At 41.0% G+C, this 27,124-nt stretch overlaps 1 protein-coding gene across 3 annotated transcripts in view; it reads right to left on the bottom strand.

The window, feature by feature from the left end:
* wdpcp (WD repeat containing planar cell polarity effector) overlaps positions 1-27,124 on the bottom strand; it is a 73,790-nt gene that overhangs the window by 17,550 nt on the left and 29,116 nt on the right. For all 3 annotated transcript variants that reach the window (XM_062429883.1, XM_062429884.1, XM_062429885.1), the window contains 6 exons: positions 25,825-25,961; positions 21,045-21,236; positions 12,569-13,172; positions 6,941-7,129; positions 6,187-6,310; positions 4,714-4,777 (listed from right to left, as the gene is read on the bottom strand). In XM_062429883.1, the coding sequence (XP_062285867.1) occupies positions 4,714-4,777; positions 6,187-6,310; positions 6,941-7,129; positions 12,569-13,172; positions 21,045-21,236; positions 25,825-25,961 (1,310 nt within the window). The remainder of the gene's footprint in view (positions 1-4,713; positions 4,778-6,186; positions 6,311-6,940; positions 7,130-12,568; positions 13,173-21,044; positions 21,237-25,824; positions 25,962-27,124) is intronic.

Here is a 27,124-nt window from a genome sequence, read left to right as displayed (position 1 = left end):
TTGTTGCTGCTGGTGTAGAGAAGGTGGATGTGGAAAGAGAAACAGAAATAATGGTATTGTACTAACAGTGAAAGAGTGAGATGTACATGTCATGTGTAAGAAATCGCTCTTTATTTGCTACTCAATTTGCTGTATTTGAGTGTCAGTAGTACCTACTACTAGTAGTAGTAGTAGGTAAATGTAGTTACAAATAAACCCAAACTACTGTCAGCAATGACTCAAAATTATGATGATTTGTGAGGGTCTGAAATCTCAATGTTGAGTGAATTTCGGGCAAAGCGTAAGTCTCCGTGTTTCCTCCCGAGATTTGTTTCTACCTGTAAAACACGTAAAACATCAAACCAAAAGGCAGCTCGAGAGAGAGAGCGAAGCTTTTGCTCTTTGATTCTGGGGGACTGACATCAAATCTTGATGATTATTTTTTGAAGTTTGGCCCCTGCATTTATCCAGTTATCTGCAGGAATGATTAAAAAAATACACTAAATACCAATTTCTAGTTCACGGGATGAAATATTTCAGGTTGGAGTTTTTCCTTTAACCTTTGTTAACAAACATACAGTTAAATCAAATATTGACAAAGGAGAGTGGGACACAAATCTACATGAGCACAAGTATGTAAACATGAAAATACATATTCACTAATTAACTTAATAATCCATGGACATGAGCACACACACAGACACACACACACACTTGTTTTCTGACACACCTGTTATCCAGGAGCCTTGTGTTTGACTAACACTTCTATCAGATAGGTGTTAAGGACTTAACATTTTAATAAGGCAAATTACTCATCTGAGCGACAACAATGAGCTTATTGCAGAAGACGTGCTATACCTCCTCCACCTCCTCCTGCGGCACCGGCGTCAGATAGTGGAGGAAGATAGGAGGGGGGTGAACCTAACAGACACACGCTTTTCTTACTGCTAGCGTATCTAACAAGAAACAGTACGAGCCCTCATTGGGGAACAAAGAGCTCGGCATCAGATTCGGCTATCACACAATTTGATTTAATTAACAAGCTACATCAAGAGCAAAAGACCCAAGAAGAAGAAGAAGAAAAAAAAGGCGGGAGGGGGGGGGGGGGGGGGGGGGGGGGGGGGGGGGTGGGGGGTGGGAGGAGTAAAAAACAACTTGTCCTCGGCTTGACTTGGCTGACGAATGACCTAATTGGTTACATTATCAACTCATTATCAAAGGCTAATTAGGGAGCTACAGAACAGCGCCAATTATGAAAAAAAAAGCTAACGACTCAATAACCCCTTACTACTTACCACCTCTACATAGCCACCCACCCCCCCACCCCCCACACCAACCTGCACCTCCGCCAAAACACCCCCCACTACCACCAATTCCTCCTCCCCCCTCAATTAGCCCGACACTAAAGTGTTTCATTTTAACAAAAGGTTTCTTTTTTTGGGAGAAAGGCTTGGAGGGTCTCCATTGTTAGCTGGGAAACAATGGAGCTTGAGGGGATGGAGGTCGGGTGATGAGGGGTGGTGGTGGTGGAGAAAGGGGGGGGGGGGGGGGGGGTATATATCATGCTGGGCGTTTTCAGAAGAGGTAAGAGGCACGTTATCTGTGTGTTTGTGTGTTTATCAAGTCAGTAGTGCGTTATTGAGTTCTGTCGACATGTTGGAAGTTAGAAAAAGTTCAGTGGGATGGGGGTTGCCCTCATTAACCCCTTCCACCTCAACTCAATCAGCCAACCAGCAGGTTAAAGCAACAACACGTCTGAGCGAGGGACAGAGCGTGGGGTGAAATGTCAACGTCCTCTTTTTCCTTTCTCTTTCTCTCTGTCACTCTTTTCGGATGATGTGATGCTGCTCGCTTGGTCGCTAAGTGCTTGAAAAAGCTTGTTGTAGCTCAGCATTAACTTTGTTTCAAGATCTGAGATGAAAGGATTAGCAAATATCTGTTGTATCTGTCCACAAAGGGGCTCAATCACATCTTTTCATGTTCTCTCTTAAATGTTGTTTGTGTAAAGAAAAACAGTAAAATCCTACATCTGATTCATGAAATGAGGGTATATCGCTGGTTTCATTTTAAACTAACATCACACCAATGTTAAATTTTCAGCTTTAAGACAGGTACTGCTTGTTGCAAGTCCACTACATGACTGAATATCAAAGCTAATCATCACTTTGGTTATTTGTAGGTCAATTGTCCAATTATGTGACACAGGAAAGCATCTTGAAAACACAATAAAAATATTTTAAGTAGTTACTCTACTGCAATATTTCAACATCTTAAAAGATTCATTCCACCCTGCCCATCAATTGTTTGAACTGTTGCCCTCCAGGAAACGCTACAGGTCCATCAGAACACGCACCACATGATTTATGAACAGTTTTTATCCCAAAGCCATCACCATAATGAACTCTGAAATGAAAGCAAACCCCTGGAACACATTACAACTTAATGTGCAATAATTCATTTATTTATTATTATCTATGGGCACTTTTTTATTATCATCCCATTTTAACTGCATACACTGTGTGTGCAATTATTTTTATTTATTTATTTGATATTTGAGCCCGGTCCTCGAGTGCACCTGAATTTCGTTGTATGTTTTGTACAATGACAATAAAGAATCTAATCTATATTTGTCATTTTGACTAAACAATGGTTAATTGCACTTTATTTTCTTTTTCTTGGTCAATAAATTGGTACCAAATATGAAAAGAATTTGAGAATATCAATTTATAAGAGTCCCGGAAATGCATATTTCCTCATGTATATTACTGGAAAAAAAGTCTTTAGTTTGTGCATATACATATCACATTTATATGAGCAAACTATCATGAATGAGGCCCATAAAAGTTATAGGAAATGCTGATTTTTCACATAAAGATAAAGATTTGACACATATCGTGCATAGATATAATTATACATGTATGCCTATGAGATTAATCACTATAGCTGGAAGAATTTTGGCCTGTTTAACCCAGGGTTAAAAGCCCTGATGTGGCTTTGAAGGATGACTCCACCCAACCAAACCAGTTCAACCTCAACACTGAGTATTTTTTTGTCTCTCTTGTTTTTCTTCCTTTCCATCTTTACTTGTCTCTTTACACCTCCAAAGTGACATAGCAAAACCTTATTTCTTCTCTCTCTCTCTTATTTTTTTTTAGTGCTTTTGTCATATAGCTTTCCATCTACACCACAGCCCCCTCCCCTCCTGTCTGCTCCCCCCTTCCCTGCGCTCTTTCAAGGTCCACAGGCTCGACTCCACCTTTTCAATTCGGCTTCCCAGCAGCACTACTTAGTGGGGAGGGAATTGGAACCAGTGCTATCAGTGTGATTGAGGGAGCAAGGAGTGTGTGTGTGTGTGTGTGTGTGTGTATTAATGTCGAGGGTGTTGGTGAAGCATGGAGCAAAGGGGGCCCCAATGAAAAAGGGGGTCAAACACATAGAAGAGCATTTCAGCGTGGAGTGGAAGAAAGAGCGAGTTAGAGGGAAGATGAGAGGAGAGGAAAAGGCCGAGCCGAGGCCATGGAGGTTGTGAAAAGATAGGGGCCCATACTGAGATCACACCTGCTCTCTGACACACACACACCCACACACACACACACACACACTTGTATAGGTTACAAGTCATGTGCAAATGAGAGCAACAAGGGTACAACAGTGAAAGAACGATTAAAATAGGTTGTATAGCACTACTTAAGCTACAATATGTACACTGTAATATGTCAGGGGTTTGCATGAAGTAAATATCTTCCACAGTTCATCTTTTTAGTAAAAATGTCTCTGTGTTTTACTTTTCGGCTGCAGTGAAAGGATAGTAAGAAAAAGAGGGAATTTAGCGCTTAGAAAGAAAATAACTAAATAAAGGTTAGTAATTTGCAGAACTGAATTCTAATGTTGGCTTTTAAATGAACTTTTAAATATATTTTTAGACACAAAGAGGGATGCAGATCACTTACATTGAAAGTGTTCTATGAAAGGATCTATTAATGATCCGTTAATAATCACAACACAATCTCATGGTTTGTGATCACTGGGGTCGAATTTATGTGGAATTTTCCAATAAAACTGAATATATCTGGAAAATGTGAGTAAGTGGGAATGAAAAAGAGCTATTCCAAGAACACAGCGCTGTTTGATATCCTCACTGGATCATCAAAGTGGTCCTGGCATAGATCACGTTATGTTGGGAGGTGACTATTCTTTAAAATCTGTAAAACTGGTATACAGCTTATTGAAAATGTAAATCTGTTTCCGTTAAATTTGTGCTCCAGCCAATCAGAGTAGTGTCAATATTTGTCCACCTTTCTGATCTTTTTGGTCTAAAGAGAGTGTCAAGCTTTTCCTACTTTACAGACTTTAAAAAAGAACAAATAATGGGTTTAACTATAATGTAGGGCTGCAACTAATCATTATTTTCATTATAAATCAATCTGATTAGTTGTTTGGTCCATAAAATGTCAGAAAATGGTGAGAAATGTGGATCACTTGTTTCCCAAAGCCTAAGGCAATGTCAGAAAATGACGTGTTTCGTCCTGACCAACAGTACACAGCCCAAAGATATTTAGTTTTCTCTCATAGAGGACTAAAGAAACCAAAAAATAATCACATTTAAGAAGCTGTAATTAGATAATTTATACATTTTTTTCTTAAAGGATTATTTAAAATGATACATTGATTATCAAAATGGCAGCTAATCAATGATTTCAGCCACCTTTTATCATGGTTACGTGTCTCACTCACCATGAATAAGTCTCTGGCTTCTAGATCTACAGCGAGGAGGAAGGCCTTCTCAAAGCGTTGGTGTCTGCAGAGAAAGAAGAGACAATTTAAGAGGAAACACAACAACATCCTGACAGACTGAAAAAAAGCAGAGAGCAATCATCAATCTAAAAATACATGAATGGATAGGTCACTTGTGCATATTTCTTCCTTACACCCCCCCACACACACAGAGAGACAGACACACACACACCTCTACATAATAAACTGTCAATAATTGAACTGAGAGTAGCGAGCCCTCTTCCTATTATCCAGAATTAAAGCTGCGAGAGAGAGAGAGAAAAGAGCTGCATCTCCTGGTACAAAACACCTCAACTTTTTGCTGTCTAGAGCCAACATGAAACAAACAAACACAAGCAGGGAGAGAAGAGGAGTGTGTGTGTTTGTGTGTGTGTGGGGTGGTGGGGGTGGGAGGGAGGTGGTGGTGTGGGGGGGGCTTCCTTCATTTGATGTTGATGGAGAGAAAAAGAATGCAGGTAGGTGATAAGAGAGGAGAGGAGGAGGGATGCCAAACAACGCTCCAGCTCTGCTACAGAGGAGAGAGAGAGAGAGAGAGAGAGAGAGAGAGAGAGAGAGAGAGAGGGAGAGAGAGAGAGAGAGAGGGAATGGGAGGTAATTGCAGGAAGGAGAGCGGTAAGCAGCAGTGTGTGGGAACAACAGGGTCTATTTCAGTCAAACAGGCGTTTCAAAAGGCTCTCATGGCAGAAGAGAATATGAAACAACAGTCTAAACAGGTGCATGTGTGGTGCTTTGCCTTATGAATGACTCAAAGCTGCATCTATGCGTGCGTTTGATGACATTCAAAAGCTATTTCCTTTTTAGAAATTTTTAAAATAGCAATAGTGAGCGGAAAATAAGCGGTGTTAAATTGTCTCTTCACTGGATGTCATTTTCTGAAAGACATTTTTTGGACTGTTTTTTTTACTTATTCTGCGCCCTGCAGAGTGTTTTTAATAATAACTGAATAAAATCCTTTGGTAATGCCTTAAAATTAAAAAAGAGTCAAATCTCACATCAGCAGCTTTAAATCATTGATCAGACATCTTATCACACATGATTTTAATCGTTTGATTTTTGTTTTAATTACTACTACTATAATTACTTATTATTTTTGGAACATACTGTTAATACTAGAGCCTGACCGATATAGCGGTCAGCCGATATTATCAGCTGATATTGACCTATCGCAGATATATCGTATCAGCGTATATGTTGTCCAATATGTACAAGTGTTTGATAACTACATTTAAGGTATCAATGCAAAAATGTGTGTTTATGTATTCTTTATATACAAAATGATCAGCTGACATATCGATATCAGAATTTTCTTTACTCCTTAATATCAGTATCGGCTCCAAAACTCCAGTATCGGTCGGGTCTTAGTTAATACTGTATGTATTTAGATGAATTAAGCTACAGGACAGTGTGTGTTACCTGAGGAGGAGGTGAAAAAAGCGACGGGCGTACTTAAAGACTCCCTCCTTGTACTCCAGTATCACCATATCAGAGAGAGGGGCAGGTGGGGCATAAAACACACCCAGTGCTGCTTCTAGTTGGGCTACAGACAGAATAGAAACATTCACAATTAAAACAATAAATAAAGAAAACAAAAAGAGAAAAACAATATTCATAGGGTCATGTGAGATATGTCAGCAAACAATTAATACAAAAGAAGTGAAAGACAAAAATCTAACATGTTTTACAATATCAGATTTCTGCTATAGAACATTATACTGTGCCATCAGTGTAGCTTCAAAGTCTCTCTCTATTAAAAAATGTGTTTTTCCTCTTGTTCTTATAGTTTAATTTTTTTAGCTTCACTGTGCAGAATGGCGTGTGTGCAGTTTGCTGCAAGAAGGCTGTTTTCACGTTAATCTGTGCAGGCCTACGAGCATGATTTGTGACATTAAATAGTTTCTAGCCAATCCTGATCGAATAATCAACGTACACAAGTGTGATGTGGAAACTTGAAGCCATATATCTGCACATTTATATTTTGGAATATTTAATGAGAAAAAACAAGTATCTTGAGGATTTTAACAAGATAACAGAACTATTTTTTGTGGAAAAACCATGTCAGACACAAATTATCATTCACAAGTAGAGTATTTTATATTCATCGTAAAACATGTCTGGAGGGGATCTTTAAATTTTAACATAGCTTAAAGTGTTTGACCCAGAACCCCACCCTCTCTCTCTGTGTTCAGCTCCAGCCTCAGCAGGTGGTTGGTGACGGAGCTCAGGCCTCGAAAGCACTCGTCTCCCATGGTGCTCCAGTCCATGGCCTCCAGGATTCCCAGTGCCTCTCGGACCTGACCACAACGTAGCCGCTGCTGCAGAAGCTCCCCTGGACCCATCTGGCCCCCGGTCACAGCGCCTGTCACAATGAGCACAAGGTGAATTTTAAGTTTACGAATGAATAAATTGCATTTAATGATGATGCAGTTAACAAACGATAAAAGGAACAAAACTGAGATGGATGTCATTAATCTTCATGGCAGCTGCAATGTTTAGTTTGATCAACATTTAACCCTTACATACTGTTCATGGTCAAATTTAGCCTGTTTATACAGTTTGAAAGCGGTAAAAACACTGTATACGTATTTATTTTAGCCAGAATTTTCCTAATGTGACCCACAGTTTACAAACATGGAAATAAAATGCATCTTTTTTTAAAATGTTTGTGCAGCTGATACACATTTTTATATATGCAAATGTACAAAAAAAAAAAAATCGGCATTTAAACATGTTGCTGTATTCATTATATTTTGTAAAATAGTGATTGCGAATGTCTTTTTTTCCATAAGATTAATCAATTGAAGGATTAATCAATTAATTAATGACTGATGGGGGATTTATGAATATGAATAGGTGTAGAGACTAATGAATGAGTCAGAATTTGAACAGTATGTAAGGGTTAAACTACATATAAAAGCCTCCTGTCAGGATGTATCACAAGGTTTAGATGATAAATGATCAAATATAAAGGAAAACATATGCACAAATCTATCATTTTCCTTCACCTCTGTGGAAAATCTGTATTATGGAGTAAAGTAAGTATAAGGTTTTGGCACTCGCAATGTGTTACTTAAGCTAAGTAAGTGTCCAGTGGATCGGTCTAAACTCTGAGGCGCATCACTAGATTGTTCAGACGGGCATCGACTTGTCAATCAATTAGCTTGGAAGTCTGTTTAATCCCTGGTGTGTATTTGTGTGTGTGTGTGTGTGTTTGTGTGTGTGTGTAAATGCAGCAGCAAACTAACATCTGTTTACATACATCTAATAAATACTGGTAAAAATATTGAGCATACAGTACGTTCTCCAAAAGTTCAACTGCTTTGCTTAAATTTTATTCAAATCAGACTGTCTGGTGCTTTAAGTTTGGTTGTTTTTTTGTGATGAGTGATGATGAGAGGGACGCTGCAATTGATTATGTCTTTTAACCAGAGGTGATATTGATTATGCTTTTGTTTGTGTGTGTGTGTGTGTGTGTGTGTGTGAGGGAGAGAGGAGATTAGGACTCTGCTGAATAATGGAAGGACGAGGTTTTGTACTCTTACTGGCAGTGGAGGTGTCTCCTTCTGTGTGTGTAAGGGCAAAGGTGTGTGTGTGCGGCTTTACACAAAGACGGCACACACGAGAAGTGAAGGTGTTGAATGCCAGGGGTGATTATCGTCCATTGTGACTTGATCACGATGGTACACGGCACAACAGTAGGAGGATTTGTTGCAGACTTGTTTTGGGAAAAAGGCCGATGTGCATGTGATGAGTGCTGGAGCGACAAAGGAGCGCCATACTTAAATTTGTGCTGCAATAAATGGAGTGTTGTGTTCACTTCAGAGTAGTTTCGATTTAACAGTAACTTCAATTAAGAATTTTGAAAGTGCCATGTTAAGACATTTTTTTCATTCATGCTCCATGTAGGATCAAGTTAAGATGTCATACAGTCATTAAACCAAATTTTAACATACTACATTATAATAACTCCCATCCTTAAAACACTGGCTTCCAGTTACTTACAGAATAGATTTTATGTGCTGCTGCTAGTTTATAAATCATTGTACAAACATTTCTGATCTATTTAAAGAGTTTGAACCCAGCAGGGCCCTTAGATCCTTAGTAAGTAGTCAACTGGTAGTACTAGAGCCCGACCGATACTGAACTTTTGGAGTCGATTCTGATACCGATATTAGGGAAGACGACAATTCCCATATCAATATATTGGCCGATAATATTATATGTACAGAATATATAGATGAACACTTTTTTTTGTAAAGATCCCTACAATGTAATGAAGGTATGATATTTTATAGTTTAACAATATACTTTATTGTATAAAATGACATCAGTAGTACTAAAACAGTAAACTTCTTATGGAAATTTAATAATTAGAATTAGCTATGAATAAAAGAAAACATAGAGAACAAACAAAAAAACAAAAACAACATATGCATATTTTCAACTTGAATAAAGAAAAAGGGTCAAATATACATAACATGCTGCATATATAACTTAAAAAACTCCTGAATATCCGCACATATTGGACAACATATTCACAGATACCATCATATCTGTGATAGGTCAATATTGGCCGGTCGGGGGTAGTACCTCGGGTCAGAACTAAAACAGGGTGAAGCAGCTTTTAACTACGATTCTGCACACAGATAGAATAAACTTAATTTATCTTAATTTTAATTCCAGCCAATTTGATTGATCCTTTGTTGCATCAGGGGCAACTTACAACTCATTACTGCACTGTAACTCTAACTCGTCTTAACTAGTAACTTATTAATTAGCATATTAATGTGTTTTTGTGTATTTTTAAACAGCTTTAATGCATTTTTTGGAGCACTTTGAATGGTGCCACGGTTCTGGACAGTGTTAGTGATCACCAACAGCAGCACTGTCAATGGACAAGGCTACAGCAAGTCAAAGTCAGCACTGACTCATTGTTTAATTAATTGAAGAAGTTGTGTGTGTGTGTGTGTGTGTGTGTGTGTGTGTGTGTGTCTTTGTGAGTGCATGTGTAAGTGTGTGTGTGTGCGCGCATGTGGGTGTACAAGCAATTAAAATGACAAGCTGGCAATTAGCAAGCCCCCAAATCCCCTAAAGAGTGGGCTAATGTGGCTAATACATCAGCTGAGCGTTGAGCGGTTTGTGTGTGTGTGTGTGTGTGTGAGTGTCTATGTTTATGTGTGAGTGTGTGTGTGTCCTTGTGTTGGGCGTGAACGTCTGCTCCTCCAAGCTAACCCTGTGCAAAAACAATGGATCCTTGTTGATTCGCTCCCACACCCGTCTACACTAACACCTATTTGACCAGCTCAGTCACAACACGGTACACAAAACAACACCGAGCAGGACGAGTTCGGCAGCAGCGTAAACAAACAGCCACGAAGAAAGAGCGCTCACACTGTGCGCTATCAACATGACAAGAAGACTTCACAGAGGAGAAAATGTCTCTCTGCTACAGCTGACTCTGAGTTCAATTGCACGGATATTAATGATTATCTAAAGCTCAGCATTTAAGACTTCTAAAATATAAAAATCAGCAATTAAAATAGTTATTATATTGTCAAGAATAGCTCTGTAGATGTTATCTTAAATTAAAATGTCTTAAAGTTGCAAATGGAAGGAGTCCTTTGTAGTCTGGTCAAAAGGCTGGTTTTGTATTAGTACATTTTAACAATACTAATGGGTTTAAACTCAATTTGTCACCCTGGGTAGGCTTTGCTTGATAAAAGTGATTAACAAATTAGCTCTGTGTCCAAATTAGCAAGAGGAGCAGTGGACAAGAGAGTCCGACTTCATGTTCCTGCGGAGTAATATTCTGCTTGTTTAATAAAGACGCATCAGCTCGGTCTCACTCTTTTAACACTAGTTGTACACTCGGTTATGTAATTACACTTTAAACATCAATAATATTTCACTAAATTCTCATCCTCGTTAAAAAATTACTATTTATTTTGCGTGTTGTGCAGCACATTCCCTGGTCTGCCCCTTCCACAGCCTGTACCGGTGCAGGCCCAGCCACGGCTAACGTGTGCCCAGATGAGATAACTCGGTACAGGCAGGGGGGTAGAGGAGTGAGGTGGGGGGGCACCAGGGAGGGCTGCCTCCTATGGAAAAAAGAGAACTTGGAGCTTGGCCAAGTCTTTCTTCCTCGCCGCCTCCCGACTCACTCCTTCTGTCATGTAGCGGGCCTTATGAAACAAGTCAATACAGAGAAGGAGCGCAAGCAAACAAACAAATGAGTTGGAGTGTGTGTGTGTCTGTGTGTTTATGTGTTTGTGTGTGTGTATGTGTGTGTGTGTGTGTGCGCATAGAAGCACAGAAATAGAAGAATACACACACGTGCGGAGGGGGGGGGGGAGAATTATCATGGAGAAAAGACGTGCAGTGACTTTCTTCATCAAAACCTTGGCAGACCATCAGAGGAGGGAAAGCTATTGTTGGAAGACACCCTCCCCTTTCCCTGTGCACACAGGCAAATGCAGTTGAATACACACAGACAAACACACACCCTCAAACACACAAACTCAAATACACACAATCTTCTACCTACCTCCCACCGCCCCCACACTCCTGCTTTCAAACTTCAGCAGAGAGCTGCGTGCCACTGTCACATCTTCTTTCCAAAGTCACAATTAAAGACGGCGGATGTGTGTATGCGTGAGTGTGTACAATGCTGTTTTTGTGTGTATGTTAGTGTATGCGCGTGTGTTCGAGGGTTAGGTGGCTGCTTCGGAAAAAAAATTTGATTGGCAAACTTTATCTGTGGGCCCCGAGGGACTGCGCAGCCACTGTAAACGATTTATCGGAAAAATGCATCCCAGAATGCACCTGGGGGGCTCTTGCCCCAGGGCGATTATTGAATGACCTCTGAGAGCGTGACTCCTGCTAACCTTCCCGCCCGTCAACAAATTAACTTCCCTCAGCAGTGAAGAGGTACTAGGACGACCCGTTCGGCTGCCGTATTTACACAGCGGAGTTCAGATAGAGTGTCAGATCCAAAACAGAGGAAGAGCTTCTGGTGGGAGGAGGGGAACCTTCATTAGGAGGAGGTGATTGTGATGGTGTGGAGGGTTTATAAATAATTTTCTATTATAAGAAAGTGAATGGAAAATGGAAATTAATATTAAGGGTCGGCAACTTTTTGTAGTGTGGTTTGAAACTGTTCTTACTGCTACTGCTGCTGCTTTGAGACGTTTGACATGATAAAGAAATGAACGAGTCTGATTTTAAACTTACTGAGTTTTGTTAATGCCTAAATTAAATTATTAGGTGTTTAATAAGGTGATTGAAAGAAAATGAATCAACATTTTTTATAATCAATAAGCTTTGCTGCTTTGCTCTATACCATAATTGCATATCTTTGACTTTCGGTTCGTTAATTATACAAGCAACAAGCAATTTTCGACCCTTAAACAGGCAGGAGTGGAAAATGAGATGTGAAAATTATTATTTTTATTTACTTTGATGAGGTGATCTCATTTGCACCTTAGAAAACATTTCCAAAAATAATTTTGCACCTATTAAGGTATAAAAAAATGTATCTATGTATGTATCTTCTGGTGCACGTTACCTGTTTAAAGGTTAAGACATCATCTTGGTCTTAAGGCTTTTTATTGACTTAGCAGTTTACCAATCAATCAAAGAAATATCATTTGATTGTCCAATAATGGTTAATTGCAGCACTAATGTAGAGTTTTAATCACCATTGTGTACAATTAAGAACTTCCTACATTTTATTTCCTTACTCTATTTTATAAGAACAGTAGAATTCTTCAAATTGCATTTTCTAATTTATTTTACGTACCTAGTCGGAATCTCAAGACTGCTAGTGGTCCCCCATGAAAGGCCAGCATCAGTGTATCTGTCCCCTCTGGGCCTCCGTCCAGGCCAGTCCCCCACTGTAGTCCCTCCAGGCCTCCAGAGCAGCGCAGGTGCTGAGCTAGTCTTAGTGTGGCAGCCGGAGCCACCTCTTCCGCTACCAGTGCCATGCTTACAGGTGCCAAGCCCACATCAAAGCACATCAGCTCCCCGTGCCCTCCCCCTACCATGGCCACGGCCCCAGCAGGATGCCAGGCGAGGAGGGTGGCTGGCACAGGGCAGGAGGCCAGTAGAGATACCCCCCGTCGCTGGTCGTACAGTACCAGTGAGGAGTCACTTAAGCCCATGAGGAGTGTTGTCTCACATGGGTGACGTAAGCAGGAAACAGGATGGGAAGGCAGCGGGATTCGGGTGACAGAAAGGCGATGCATGCGCCCTCGGGCACATTCGTACACACAGGCGTCAGCCCAGGGTTCCTCACTGGATCCTTGGGGTCCAGCGGGGAGCTCCACTGTTAGCAGCTGGTAGGGCTGGAACCGACTGAAGCAGCAGTCCAGAGGATTGCTTTCAGTCCGGATAGAGCTGAGGACCTGGCAGAGGGAGCAAAGGTAAAGAGAGAGTGTTAATTAAATGAAGCAGTTCAAAAGTTCAACTGATTCACAGTGGATCGTTTTCCCATCTGAGCCAATAAATCACATTTCATATCCAGTACAAATTGAACTGCTAACATTTATTTATTCAAAGCAATATATTCTTCCTCCAAACCATTTACTTTTCGTTTCTTAGTTTAGTTTTGAAAACATCCACTTACTTACTGAGCTTTAAAGGACAAGGTTCACAATTTTTATTAAAACACTGAAACATGTTTTTCTTGCCATAATCATGTCTCCTGTTCTTACTGACCATTAGAAGATCCCTTCATAATGCACTTATAATGTAAGTGATGGAGGACAAAATCCACAGTCCTCCTTCTTTGCAAAAATGTATTTAAAAGTTTATCTGAAGCTAATATGGAGCTTCAGCCATCCAAATGAGTCAAATCAAGTGGACATCTTTCAACATCGTCGTTTTAGTGCCAAAGTCCCTCTTTTTGTTACTACTGTATACTTCCACCACAGCTCGACAGGGATACACAAAGAGAGAAATTGATGCTAAAAAGACTATACATGTGGCAGATATCCACTTGATATGTATAAGCTTTTTTAAACAATGACATAAACCTGTAAATTATCCAAGACGCCATGTTGAATAATATATAGGTTAGTTTTAAACTTTCAATTGTGAATCAACATTTTTAATTTACTTCCTGCAATTCCACACAGTTCATTATGTGTTACCAGGGGGTAAAAAGATAAATCTATCACACCTAGATGACTGCTGTATATTTTCTATTCTGTCTGTATCTGTCTTTGGTCCAAAAATCCCCATTAACTCTACAGTGGTGCAGTTGGTAAACGGAATATAACACCATTAAGAAATTAAGATCAAGCCAGATTGAGGAGACTGAGGACATTGAGCCAGTATCCTCTAAATTGTTATGTCTTTGTCTGTTTTGGACTTGGAAACTACTGACTTATGGCAGTAATGTTAATGAACCAACCCGTTTTAAAAATAAAAGAAGGATAAGGAAAGAGAAAGAAAGAGAACACGTGAGAGAAAAACAGGGACAGAAAAATGAGTCATACCATGGCAGCAGCCCCAAACCCCCCCTGGAGATGGAAGAAATATAGCCTTCCACTTTGCTCATAAACACCCGACTGTCAATCAAGACAGCTAATGATAAGCACTCCATTTTAACTCAAGGTCAACAACATCTTCTCCCTTAGCATGCTACGGCTTGGCACTCGGCACCCAGTGATAAACAACCTCCTGTTTACCTGTGTGAGCAGCCAAAAGCTCAATACAAGACATGGTCTGAATGACAAGAAACAAGCCTTTTTCTATATAAAGAGGATGATACATGAAGAAAAGCTTGGAATTATCTGACCAATGGTAACATCCAGAATTTATATTATTCACACCTGGATCACAACCAGTTGGTGGGAGTGGGCACAATGGCCCTGCTAAGCAAGCGAACATTGACACTGAGGGAGATAGGCCATGTCACCGGTGGTACTGTCGATAAAACACCCACAAGGAACTGGGAACAGTAGGTGGATGACAGGAGACAACAGCTTGTACTAAACAGCAGCCCAACAGTTCCATAGTCACTAACAGAGCTTTTCATGAGGGATTTCACCTTAGCAAAGCCTCTATCAGAGCCCTGCATTGACCGTGGCAGCTTTGGCTAAATGAGCCCATTTCTTTTCGCCGTGTAGACAGAAAGAGGGATCGGCTGCCTGCCTGCTTTCCTTTCCTTTCGCAAAGCTGCCCGGCCCAGTTTTTTGGCAGGCATAGCCAAAAAGGGACTTAGAGGGAGGAAGGGAGTTTATTTTGCCTGCCCATGGTCTACAGCAGGAGAGAAGCAGATGACTGTCCTCCTGAAAGGTTTTTTTTTTTTTTTTTTTGCTCTCCATAATCCCCCAGAGCTAGCTCCTGCTGCTCCCCAGGGGGTGGGTGCTGTGTGTGTGTGCGTGTGTTTGTCTGTATGTGTGGGTGTGTGTGTGTGTGTTTATTTGAGGCAGCAGGCAATGCATGTAAGGGGTGGGGTATCCTTGGAAGGGTGCGGTTCTCTGGATAGCTACATCTCTGCTTGGAAAAAAAGTGACAAATGCCTTTAATAAACTTGCACACAAACACATAGCAGGCGAGGAACCATAGTCCGTCCACAGAGTGCTGTCACAGGAATCACAAGACCTACTTCAATTCCACAAACCCTGACCCCCCCAACCACATCTCATCCTCTCAGCTTTTCATCCTCTGCCCAACTTGCTAGTGCCCGCTGTGCCAGCATGCCACCATGGCACCATCAGGGGATGAGGATGCAGCTGATTCAGCTCTGCCTCCCCTGACAGGTGAACCTCCAAAGAAAGGAGGAGGGGGGGGGGGGCAGTGTCAGCTAAAGCTCAGAGGCAAAGAGCAAATTCTGCATGGCCTGGTACAAACACCTGCGACAAGCCACTGCTTCACTCTAGTTTGGATTTGAGAACAATCTGTGTTTTGCCTTAGGTCTATTTTTAACGACATAACACAATAAAACATGCATGACGTGGGATAATGTCCGTTCCTTATTGAAAAATATAAAAATGGAATCAATTCAATGATATTTGGGTTATTTCCACCCAGTGTTACAGTCAATAAAAGGGATTACCCTGAGAGACAGCTCCACACAGTATGTAATGGGCCTCAAATGTCAATGCATTGATTTGTCATTTCCTCAATGTTACATGGATGTTTGAAGATAAAGTATATTATACAGTGGAGTTATAGCTAGATCGAAAATCCATTAATCTACAAGAAAATCCTCAATCACATAATCATTATTACAGAAATCATATCTCTGACCAGCACAAAATGTAGATAGTATATTGCTCCAGTTGTGGCCTTATTATGCTTGCTTCTAGGACATTTTAGGGTTCAGTTTAAGATACTTTTATTCATATTTAAAAAGGCCTTCAGGTCTTAGATATTTAAAGCCAATATTAATCACCTACACTTCAGCTACAATGTTTATCTCCTAACTTTACAAAAAGACCCTGAGCTCAACTGACTTACTTATTGACTAAGATGAACTTACTGCTGCACTTTCCATCAATAGCTATTTTGGAGCGGCTTTGAGACTTACATAAAAGTGCAATATTTAAAAGGATGCAGCCAATAAATCTAAATAATGCTACTGTAGATAATTCAACATAGAAAACACTCTCTCCCAGTCACATTTATTAAAGCCAGTACAGCAGCATTTGGACTGTGGGTCATCTTCAAGGCCAAGCTGTGCCTCAGTTTCTTTTCCATGTGGACCGAAAAGCAAAGGAAAGCTAAAGGCCACTGAAAGCAAAACAGCTGATTAGAAGATTAGAGGATGGCAGCAACTCTTTAAGAATTTTCGGATTTGAGTCTTAACCAAAAACTCTTATAAACTGCAAACATTCATGTTAGCATAAGACAAGTTATGAGATACTTTACCTGCAGCTGATTAATGCACAAACTCTCACAGTCACTTCTTTAACCAACTAATAAAGCTGCCTGTTCAGCAGGGTGAACTAACCACTATGAAAATGGACGCTAATCATAAATGTTATGTATAAATGTTCTCACAACGCTGACTGAGGCTGTTGAGTATATCTCTGCTGCATGAATAAAGTCTCATAAAACTATATTTTGATACCCAAAACATCAGTAAGTACTTATGAGCAGAGAAGAGAAAGGACTTCTGAAATACAGTACGTATGTTTCATTTCAATATATTCACGAAGGCAAAGCTTTGTTTGCCTGTGAGCTCTCTGGTGTATATCGTGGCAGCTGAACGTACTGTATTCTCTGGTTCTGACAGCATAAAATGGAAAAATTATGAATAAGGTCAAGAGAGGAAGTGAGCAGGTGAGTGAAAAAGAAGTGAGAGACAGTGTATGCACAAAAGACAATGAGAAAGAGTGGGAATGGAAGTGAGTAAAGAGAGAGAGAGAGAGAAAAGGAAGAAAAAAAAGGGGGGTGGAGACACGGAGAGAAAGATGCAAGGAGAGCAGAGACAGACAGAGAGAGACAGACAGACAGAGAGAGAGAGGCCTGGTAAGTAGCTTTCTCCTGGTTATTGGTTTCAGTGACTGGTCAAAACTATTCTTCTCCATTCTTCTCCTCTCTCTCTCTCGCCGGCACCTTTTTTCCCCCTCCGTGGCGTGAAAGATAAAGCGGACGGGCCCAACTGTGTGGCTGGCCCTTGTTCACAGCAGTGGCCTTTTGAAGCCAATTTTCCAGCTCACGGAGCAGAGAAAGACAGGGAGAGACGGGTAGAGAGACGGAGGGACTCGGAGGAGAGTCGAGGGATGAAGGGATGAGGGGGTTCTGGAGGGGGCGGGGGGGGAGGGATGGGACTGGGAAGTTTTAGGTATGTGAATTAGGGTTAGAGTTGAGGTACTGATGTGAGAAAATGCACAGGCACAGCGGGATTACGAGCCAAAATATTCCTCACACCATAACTGTCATAATTGGTACCACTGAACATAATTGTAGTGCAGAGGGAATATTATTCACTGGACCTGAAACTGCAGAACCAGTGTATCTTGTGTGATTTTTACAAAGCACTGGAGCTTGGGAGAAATTCTGCACTTTGCATTCAACACCCAACCCTTTCATGGTCCGAATATGATTCCAGTGCATTGCAGAAAAATGTGCTTTCTACTCTACTATGCTTTAATTCTCCATATGAAGACTGCAGCTTATGTTTTAGAGGCAAATGTTGCCGTTTTACATGAATAATTTAGACCCAAATACACTCTTACAGTCTTCTTGCATTTGAGATAAAGTAAAGATTGAAATACTTAATTTTCCTGCAACTATACATTCTTTTCTATGTACGAATGATTTAATTTAAGTTTGTCTTTCATGGACAATTTGTTTTTTCTTGTTTTACTAGAGACAAATGCCACACAGCACAGTGCCAAAGTCAATAAGACAGAAATCACACAAAATGCCGATCAAACAGCTGCAGAAAAACTGTTTGGTGACAGATAACAGGATAGTCATACGCTTTAAAAAACAAAAACAAAAATAAGTATGTTCGCAAACATGCACAGACACAAACACACGCGCACACACTGACAAATGCAAGAAAACGTTCATCTGGTGTTTTCATTTCATTAAGATTATTAAATTCCAGCAAATGTTGTGTGTGTTTGTGTTTGTTGGGGGTTGAGGTAGAGAAGCATGAAGGAAGGATCATTAAAAATGTTAACTGGCTGCATAAAAACCGAACTGTATGTGTTTTTCTCTCCTTCCCACCCTACACCCCCCTGCGTGCCGTGGCTCCACTTATCAGCACGGGGAATGGGGGTGGGGGGGGCATACGAATTAAGACCACATAGGGAAAGAAATCAGACTTTTTTAAATGCCGAGAGACTGGCTAGAAAATTGGCTTAGTGCGGCAGATAGCGAACTGAACAAAAGGAACATATATATGAGCTTGAAGTGATTGAAGTAGCTGGCGTCTCCCGATGTGTGCCCGGCGTTTGATTCCCGCCACGGCTCTTACATAAACTGCTCGCTTAATTTCACACCGCGCATCTGAAAAATGACAACAAACGCTTTCATTAGAGCACGATGCCGCAGCCCCACGAAGAGACTTTAATGTTCTTGAAGCGTGGAGGAAGGAAGGAGGAGAGGAGGATGGGGAGGAGAGGAGAAGGGGAAGGAGAGGGGAGGGGGGAGGGTGGGGGGAGTTGAAGGAGACAGAGAGAATAAACTAGGTGAAGGAGTGTGATAAATGTGGAGAGCGTTCCAAAAACAAGAAGCGGAAAAAAAGCAGCGAACAGCATCTGCTTTGATTATTTCAATATTCATGTGCCCCCCCACCCTCCCCTCCACACCCACCTCCAATCACCTCCCAACCCTCCCTCATTCTCTCCTGCGTGAATTTGTTTTTCCTAGCATGCAATTGGTAACGCTCATCTTTTCCTCCCTCTTGTAAACTCTCTCCCTCTCTTTGCGCTTTGGCTCGGTGAATATTTTGCATACGCTTACCGGGGTACGCGGTATGAGGAGTGGAGTTAAGCCCGGTTCGGTAATTTGGGATCTTTCATCTGGTTTTTCGGCGTGAGGCCAATTCTACGTTAACACAGAATCGGGTCATGGGTAGGGTTTTGCCCCGAGGCCATGAGGATGTGTCACAGCACGTGTGTGAGTGTGTGTGTGTAAGCTCAACTGTGTGGATGTGTAGGCGTTCTCCTTCACATTGTACCACGGCTTAGCTCTCCTGCCTATTTCATATAGCGATGCATGGAGGAGCAACAGAGAGGTGCCACCCTTGAGGTCACTAACACACCATCCCCAATCTCACTCTCTCCACTCAAAACAGCAGCTTTGTCACTGTGTGTGTGTGTGTGTGTGTGTGTGTCTATGTGTCTGTCTGAGTGTGTGCATGCGTGCGTGTCGGGTAAGATAAACAAACAGCTGGAGTTATGATTTGTGTTACTGAGTTTAAGGCTTCAAACTGTACTTAAAGGTATTAAAAAAACCTTTCAAGTTAAGATTTTCTGTGATGGGTATTCACACAATTTTATGCCATATTCTGTGTCGTTACTTTATTTGTTTTGTGTACTCTACTGAATCATTGTAATTATTGATGGTTGATTAGTTGGATTTAGCTTGGCTTGTTCTCTGTAAAGTCCTGTGAGACATGTGTATACTGTAGTAAGAGCTGATGGAAAAAGGCTTGATTTATCTTGAAAGAGCATGTAAGGAGGATTTTATAGACAACTCCCCCCATCACCTTCACATCATCAACTACTAAAGGTGCAACAAGCAAACCAAAAGTATCATTACAGGATGTGTCACTTCAATCTTTTGCTGAACATGTGAAACAATTTTCTAATTTGTAAGCTTTGTTTTTTATATTTCTGTCTATGTCATGCTACTGTAAACTGTTGCAGTAATTTGTGGTTTTAAATTCCTAATTGAGCCAAAATTTCTTCCCATTTTCCTGAAGTGACACTTTTGACTTAAAGTGACAAAAGTTCAAATGAATTCATCCAGATTAATATGCGGTTTCTGTCACTAGTTGCTGTGACAGTGTGTGTTCTTGGGAGATCCCAAAGTGTTCCCAGACTAGGTGGGGTATGTAACCTTTACAAGTCTAACCTAGGTCTGCTCTGTGGTCTCCTTCTGGTTAGACATCCCCAAAATACTTGCAATGGTTCTAACTCGCTCTGGATGTCCAAACTCCAACACCTCGAAACACACTGTGCTGTAGATCAGCTGGGAAACTGCTAACACTGCACCAATCCACCTGTTGATCTCACACTCCATCTTTACAATCACTTGTGAACAATACTTGAATTTCTTTATTACTTCAGGCATCAACATGCTCCCAGATGAAGAAAAGGGAACACTGAAGTCCTGAGGTCTCCAAACAGGACTCTCAGCCACTCCTAGGCGTTGGCTGCAGGATCACAAACAAACATCAGTGACAAATTGCCCTGAACTCTGATATGCCCGCAGGAAACCCACAAGACTACCATAAAGTCCACACACATAGATGTAGGCTGGATGAGAAAACTCCAAAAGCAAAAGGGTAGGTTTGTGGTTCAAATCAAGCCCCATGAATACAGGGAAATAATTACCTAACCCGTCCATTTAAACAATACAACACTCCACAACTTTTCCCCCACTCTTCTTTATATGAATATACGAACGTTACTCTCAAATAAGGAACCTACATCAGTGAATATTGCCCTGGTGGGAAAAAAAAGACTTGTGGTGTTTTGCTGGACTTTAATGAGAGGTGTATTAAAGGATTTAATCGTCTAACCTGTCAGAAAACAAACTTAAAAGTTGTAAATATTTTTTAGAGTAGGTTTGTCTGTTTCTACCTTGAGGCCCTCTACAGGCGAGCAGCTCAGCAGGACCAGGTTGTCCCTGTTCGTGTTTGTAGGAGTCCAGGGCCACAGCTCCTCTCCGGCCTCGTCCAGGTTCCACCAGCACAGCGCCACATCCTGGAGACGGTTGAGACCCACACGTCTGAGGAGCCTACGTCCCCGTCCGCTCACATCCACACAGGACACCTAAAAATGATGCAGAGGAAGGATGCACTGAGAAGAGGGTCAAGATAGGAAATAAAATATAAAGATCGATATTAGAATACACAGAGACGCCGACGAAGTTAAAATACATCTTATGAAGAAGGGGAAGTTATCAGAATATCAGCTTCTTAACCTCAGTGATTCGCCCATGTGGATTTACTCACCTGAGGGCTCTGAAACTTCCACATCTGTAGCCGCAAATATCACTCTCCTGTCCTTCCCCCGTCTTGTTTGTGTTGATGTCTAAGGTTGTTTTTTTTTATCTTCCATTATTAATGTCTTTGTGTGTGTGTGTGAGTGTGTGTGTGTGTGTGTTTTGTTCTGTCGGGCTTGTTGTTTTAGTGATGTGCATATTTTTGGGAAGGTCCGCCACGCTCTACGGGCCACAACACAGAGGCGCACAGTAATGAGCTCTCGTGGTGCTTTGGGGGCGCACACACACAGACACATACACACACACACACACACACACACACACACACACACACATACATACATACATACATGAATGCATGCATGTATGCACGCAAATACACATGTACATACATGTAGAGACACTGATATGTATATGTGTACAAAAAGGCGTGCGCACACACACACACACACACACACACACACACACACACACACACACACACACACACACACACACACACACACACACACACACACACACACACACACACACACACACACACACACACACCATTAAACAAACAGTTCTCTATCCGGAAGCACTTTTAAAGCAGGTGAAATTGCAGGTCTTAGACTGTGACCCTGCCTTTCATGTACACCACAGCTCATTCCCTCTTAAGACACACACACAGCCCAATATTCATACAGGCCTTTCATACACTCCTTATCTCCGGTCACACTCACTAACACAATGAGCTAGTCGATGGCTAACACACACACACACACACACACACACACACACACACACACACACACACACACACACACACACACACACACACACACACACACACACACACACACGTCCATGACCTCTGTCACAGCGCAGAAGAGTAGCTAGGACCTGACAGATAGAGGCAGGACAGAGGTGAAGGAGGGGAAAAGAGAGAGGAATAAAAGGGTGGTAATGAAGAAAAAGCAGATTGTTTGGGTTTGGACAGAGGGGGTAAGAGAGGGGGTAAGAGAGGGGTGACGGCTGCCTTTATGCACTACAGCTTTAGGGAAATGGGAATAGAGAAGAAAAGCATGCTTGAATGAATGAATGAAGGACAAAACAAAAAAATCATACATAAGGAGATGAGAAAAGAAGGTAGAATAATTGGAATTTTTGTAATAAATCAATGAGAGGTTTGTGTCAAAATAAATATCCGAAACCCAGGAAAGGGGCAGTCAGTTGTAAAATCTGAAATCCCTTTAAGTAGGCATGTTGTCATAAGCGGGGAATACTGGGATGTTAATTAGAAATTAATACAAAAAAAAACAAAAAATCTTGCTCCTGCAGTACAAAACAAAAGCTAAGGAACATGCAAAAATTAGTAAATCGACAAGCTGCACTGTATGAGTAGTGCAAATTTGGGGTTCAGTGGTCCATGCCCCTGCACCTGCCATTTTAACCCCTCCTCCCTCCATCCCTCCCTGCCTCCACCCAGCGTAACAGTGTCATCATAACAGTCTGTGTTTTATGTTATTGTTAGATTCTTATTTATTTGTTATATCTTTTTTTTTATTGAGCTCACCCAGCATAACAGTGTCAATGTTTTTTGTTATATTTCTTACTGAATATAAATGCCTTTGCGTGTTTTGAAAGCTGAACCAAGACAAATTCCTTGTATTTCTATATTTGGGCAAATAAATGATCCTTGAATCTTTGAATGTCTGCCCTTCTTGCCCTTTCTTCTTTGGGGTTGGGGTGGGGGTGTGGGGGGTGAGGGGATTCGCTTTGGACACAAAATACAGAGGCGAATGAAAATGATGGAAGTACATCTGATGATAAAAGGGAACAAAGAGTTGCCCCCAAACAGCTGAACGGGAGATCACTGACAGATTAGAAATGGAAAAGAAGAAGAAAAAAAAAAATCTGAAAATCACTGGGTTAATAACACACTCTATCTCTACCCACCCCTGTACCCCCGCCATCCCTCCATCCCTACCCATCTCTTTCCTCTTCTAGATTTTTTTTTCTGCTGGCGTTTGCTGGTCAGCAATAATCAAAAACCACTTTCTGTGGGCCGGATTAGTTTAGCCCCCCCTCAACGCCCCCCACTCTCCCTTCTCCAGCTTAGCCCACTGGACCAGGGCAATGTGTGTATGTGTGTGTGTGTGTGTCTGTGTGCGAGTGTGTGTGTTTGTGGGGGATGGGTAGTAGGGCATACGTGTGCACACGTGTGTATGTTGCAGGTTGCATGAGTGTGTGTGTGTGTGTGTGTGTGTGTGTACATGCACTGTAAGAGGACCAAGGTGTACAATATGGCGTGGTGGCTGAATGAGTGTGTATGTATTGGGGAGGGTGTCTTATCAGGACTCTGCTTGTGGAGACAGATGCACGGCAGGAACGATTGCTTTTACACACAGCAACGTGCACACACACACACACACACACACACACACACACACACACACACACACACACACACACACACACACACACACACACACACACACACACACACACACACACACACACACACACACACACACACACACACACACACACACACACCTTAACAAAAGGCCTGGCAGTAATGTGATAATGCCAGGGTTAGTGGTTAGCTAGCTAGTGAAGGAGGACACAGTGTAGTTTTGTTTTGGGGAAGGAAGGAAGGGCATGGCACATAATCAGACCAGTTATGAACACTTACAACCCCCCCCCCCCAGATCAGGCTGCCTCTCAATACGTAGACGACGATGACGTGACGAGCTAAAGGCGACTCTGGCACATTACAATCACAAGTCATTCTCCCATGAACTTACTCAGACTGGATAATGGATGAAAGACTCTTTAGGGACTATAGTTTGTGTTGCACATATTACACACAATGATACAGACAGGAATTGAACACCCAATAATTTACAGATTGTGTAAGGCCTTTTATTAAAGTGTGTCCTGAAACAACAGTCAGGTGCCCCAGTGAACATTGACACGTGTATTTTCCTGCCGTAATCATTCCTCCTGTTTGTACTGGCCATTCATAATACATTTTCAATGTAAGCGATAGGGGACAAAATCAGCAGCCCTCCCAGCATGATAAAATGTATTTAAAACTTTATCTGAAGATAATATGAGGCTTCAGTAGTCCAAATGAGTCAAATCAACTCAATATTATTCAAAGTAACCATGATTTTAGTGCCATACTCCCTCTTAGGATCCTTCCACTGTAGCTGGGCAGGAAAACACTGTCCATCGAGACACAAAGAAGGACTTCTTAATATAAGACTAACTGAGAACTATTTCAGACTGGGTCTAATGGATCAAGCCTTATATTATCCTCAGATAAACTTTTAAATAGATTTTAGTTCAACACGACAACTGTAAATATTGTCCCCCATCACTTCCTTGCTTACACATCATAAGCGCATCAAGAAGGGATCTAACGCTTAGTGAGAACAGGAAGAATCGATACAGGCAGCAAAACACCTGTTTCAGCGTTCATATGGGCGATCGATGAGCACCCAGCATCGGAACAAGAAAGAAGGTGGAAACTAGTTTACCACAAAGAATGCACAATGAAGTATTTGTCGTAGTATAAAAGGAGGGAAGGACTCGTTCAATATTTACAACTTTGTAAAAGAGATTATTTAAGGTCTAAATACACACTGTGAACAAAAAGCTGATCATAAAACAGTGAATACTACAGGCAAAAATTACAGAGAGAGTACTGGATTGTATTCTTCATTCAGACAATTTGGGTGTAAAGTTTTAAGGATATGTGTATCCAGCAGGATTGTCTTTTTAACATTTTTCAAGATTTTTCCAACATTGCCACCTTCACCTACTTCATTAGACCAAATGAATTGAATAAATGGATGTCAAAAACCATCAAACTGGTCAACTGCTGAACTGGTTAGTAACATCTTGCTAAACTCATAAAGTTGTTGAAGTTGTTCCAAAGATTACTGGAACTGGAAAATTAGACAACTGTTAAATGTATCTGAGGTCCTTATTTGCATATTTTGTAGATGAATGTAGTTACTCAGCCAATACACTGAGTAGATTTCATAGTAGGTTGTTACATGGGCTGTCACAGGGACCCAGCTGGTGTCTCAGTCCACTAAACCTTGATTCAAACAAACTGGGATACTGGATTTTATGGGTATATCTTATTTAAATCTATTACATTAGTTTCTACCTTTCATTCCATGTTTCTTATATATATATATATATTTTATAATGGCCATGAACAGAAAAATCATGTGACTGAATTGAATATATTTTTGTTTCCAGACTTCACTAAAATCCCAATTTGAAAGTGTATAAAATGTTGGCAATCGAGTGGAATAAAAACAGGGTTGGACAGTGATGGACTCTTTTTTTGACTCAACCTTTTTCTGTCTCACATAAACACATGCACACTTCATTAATGTGTTTCGACTGTACCTTGATTTCAGAGGGTGAGAGTTTGTCTGTTCGCCTGCCAGCCTCAGGGGAGTCCAGGTTCTTTTTGTTGAGGTAGACTGCAGCCACTTGGCTCTGCTCCAGGAAGGCCAGCACAATCAGCCGATCGCTCAGCACCGCTGAGGATGACATCACCACATTTGTCATTGAATGTCATATTTCGAAACAAAAGACAACCTCTATATCATATTGAGATGACATTTAAAGGTGATCATATTATGCACATTTCCAGGTCTTACATTTTATCCTAGGGCTCTACTGGAATATCCTTATTTATCTAATACTAGCTCTTTATGTAACCCCTCAGTTCCGCCTCTGTCTGAAACAAGTCGTTTTAGCTCCTGTCTCTTTAAGGCCCCCCTCTCAATGAGAGGTTAGCTTCATGAAGGCTACGTAAACAAATGGCAATAGTCAGATTTCACTTCTTTGTCTTGTTCTTCACTTGAAATATAATCTTCTAAAATAAATGTGTATATATTTGAGCTCAAATCTGATCCGTAATACAGTGGTGAAAAAAAAAATACAACTCATAAAACAACATTAGCGACAAAGCATAGACATAACATAACATAGACATTGCATCACATTATAACAGTATAAATGATATAAAATTACAAAAAGCGTGGCATGTCCCCTTTAAAGAGTACACTGTCTCTTTGCACAGCCATGAATCATGACAAAAATGTCAGCATATACAAGTTACTACACAGCTGGGTCAATATCTATCTTCCAAATCATTCTCTATTAAAACATAATGCCTTTAATTGGGATATTTACATGAGGAAATTAAGCTTAAATGACCAAATATTCATGTTTTCTGATTCACTTGTTGGTTTGATTGGAGCTGAATATATGTGTTGCCAATTCAAGTCTTAGATTCCCCCCCCCCCTCCCAACTCTTATATTAAGTCCTTGAATCTCTTTATTTTGTGTGAGCAGGTGAATATACTGTACGGTATACAGTTTTCTAATTATACAACAAATTATTTTCTCTATTTTTACACTTTTTAATTATATTTTTATCCTGATGATGTTTTCTGAATGTTCTCTGTGCTTTCACTTCATTATAATGAAGTGTTGCGGTCCGTGTTTACTGTATCATTTAGTTTCGATTAGTTTGGAGTACGATGAGTTGTCTTTCTCTGCTGCCTCCCATTCCCCCCTCTCTCTTTCACCTCTTCTCCGCTACTTTTCCCACTTTTCCTTTCCTTTCCTTTCCTTTCCTCCTAGTTCCCCCACCCTCTCTTCTCTCCTCTCCTGCCCCCCTGCACTCCTTGTATCT

The sequence above is a fragment of the Scomber scombrus genome, chromosome 12 (genome assembly GCF_963691925.1).
Source record: "Scomber scombrus chromosome 12, fScoSco1.1, whole genome shotgun sequence".
Lineage (NCBI taxonomy): Eukaryota > Metazoa > Chordata > Actinopteri > Scombriformes > Scombridae > Scomber > Scomber scombrus.
Note: the sequence above shows the minus strand (reverse complement) of the source record. Positions and strands in the feature narration are given on the sequence as shown.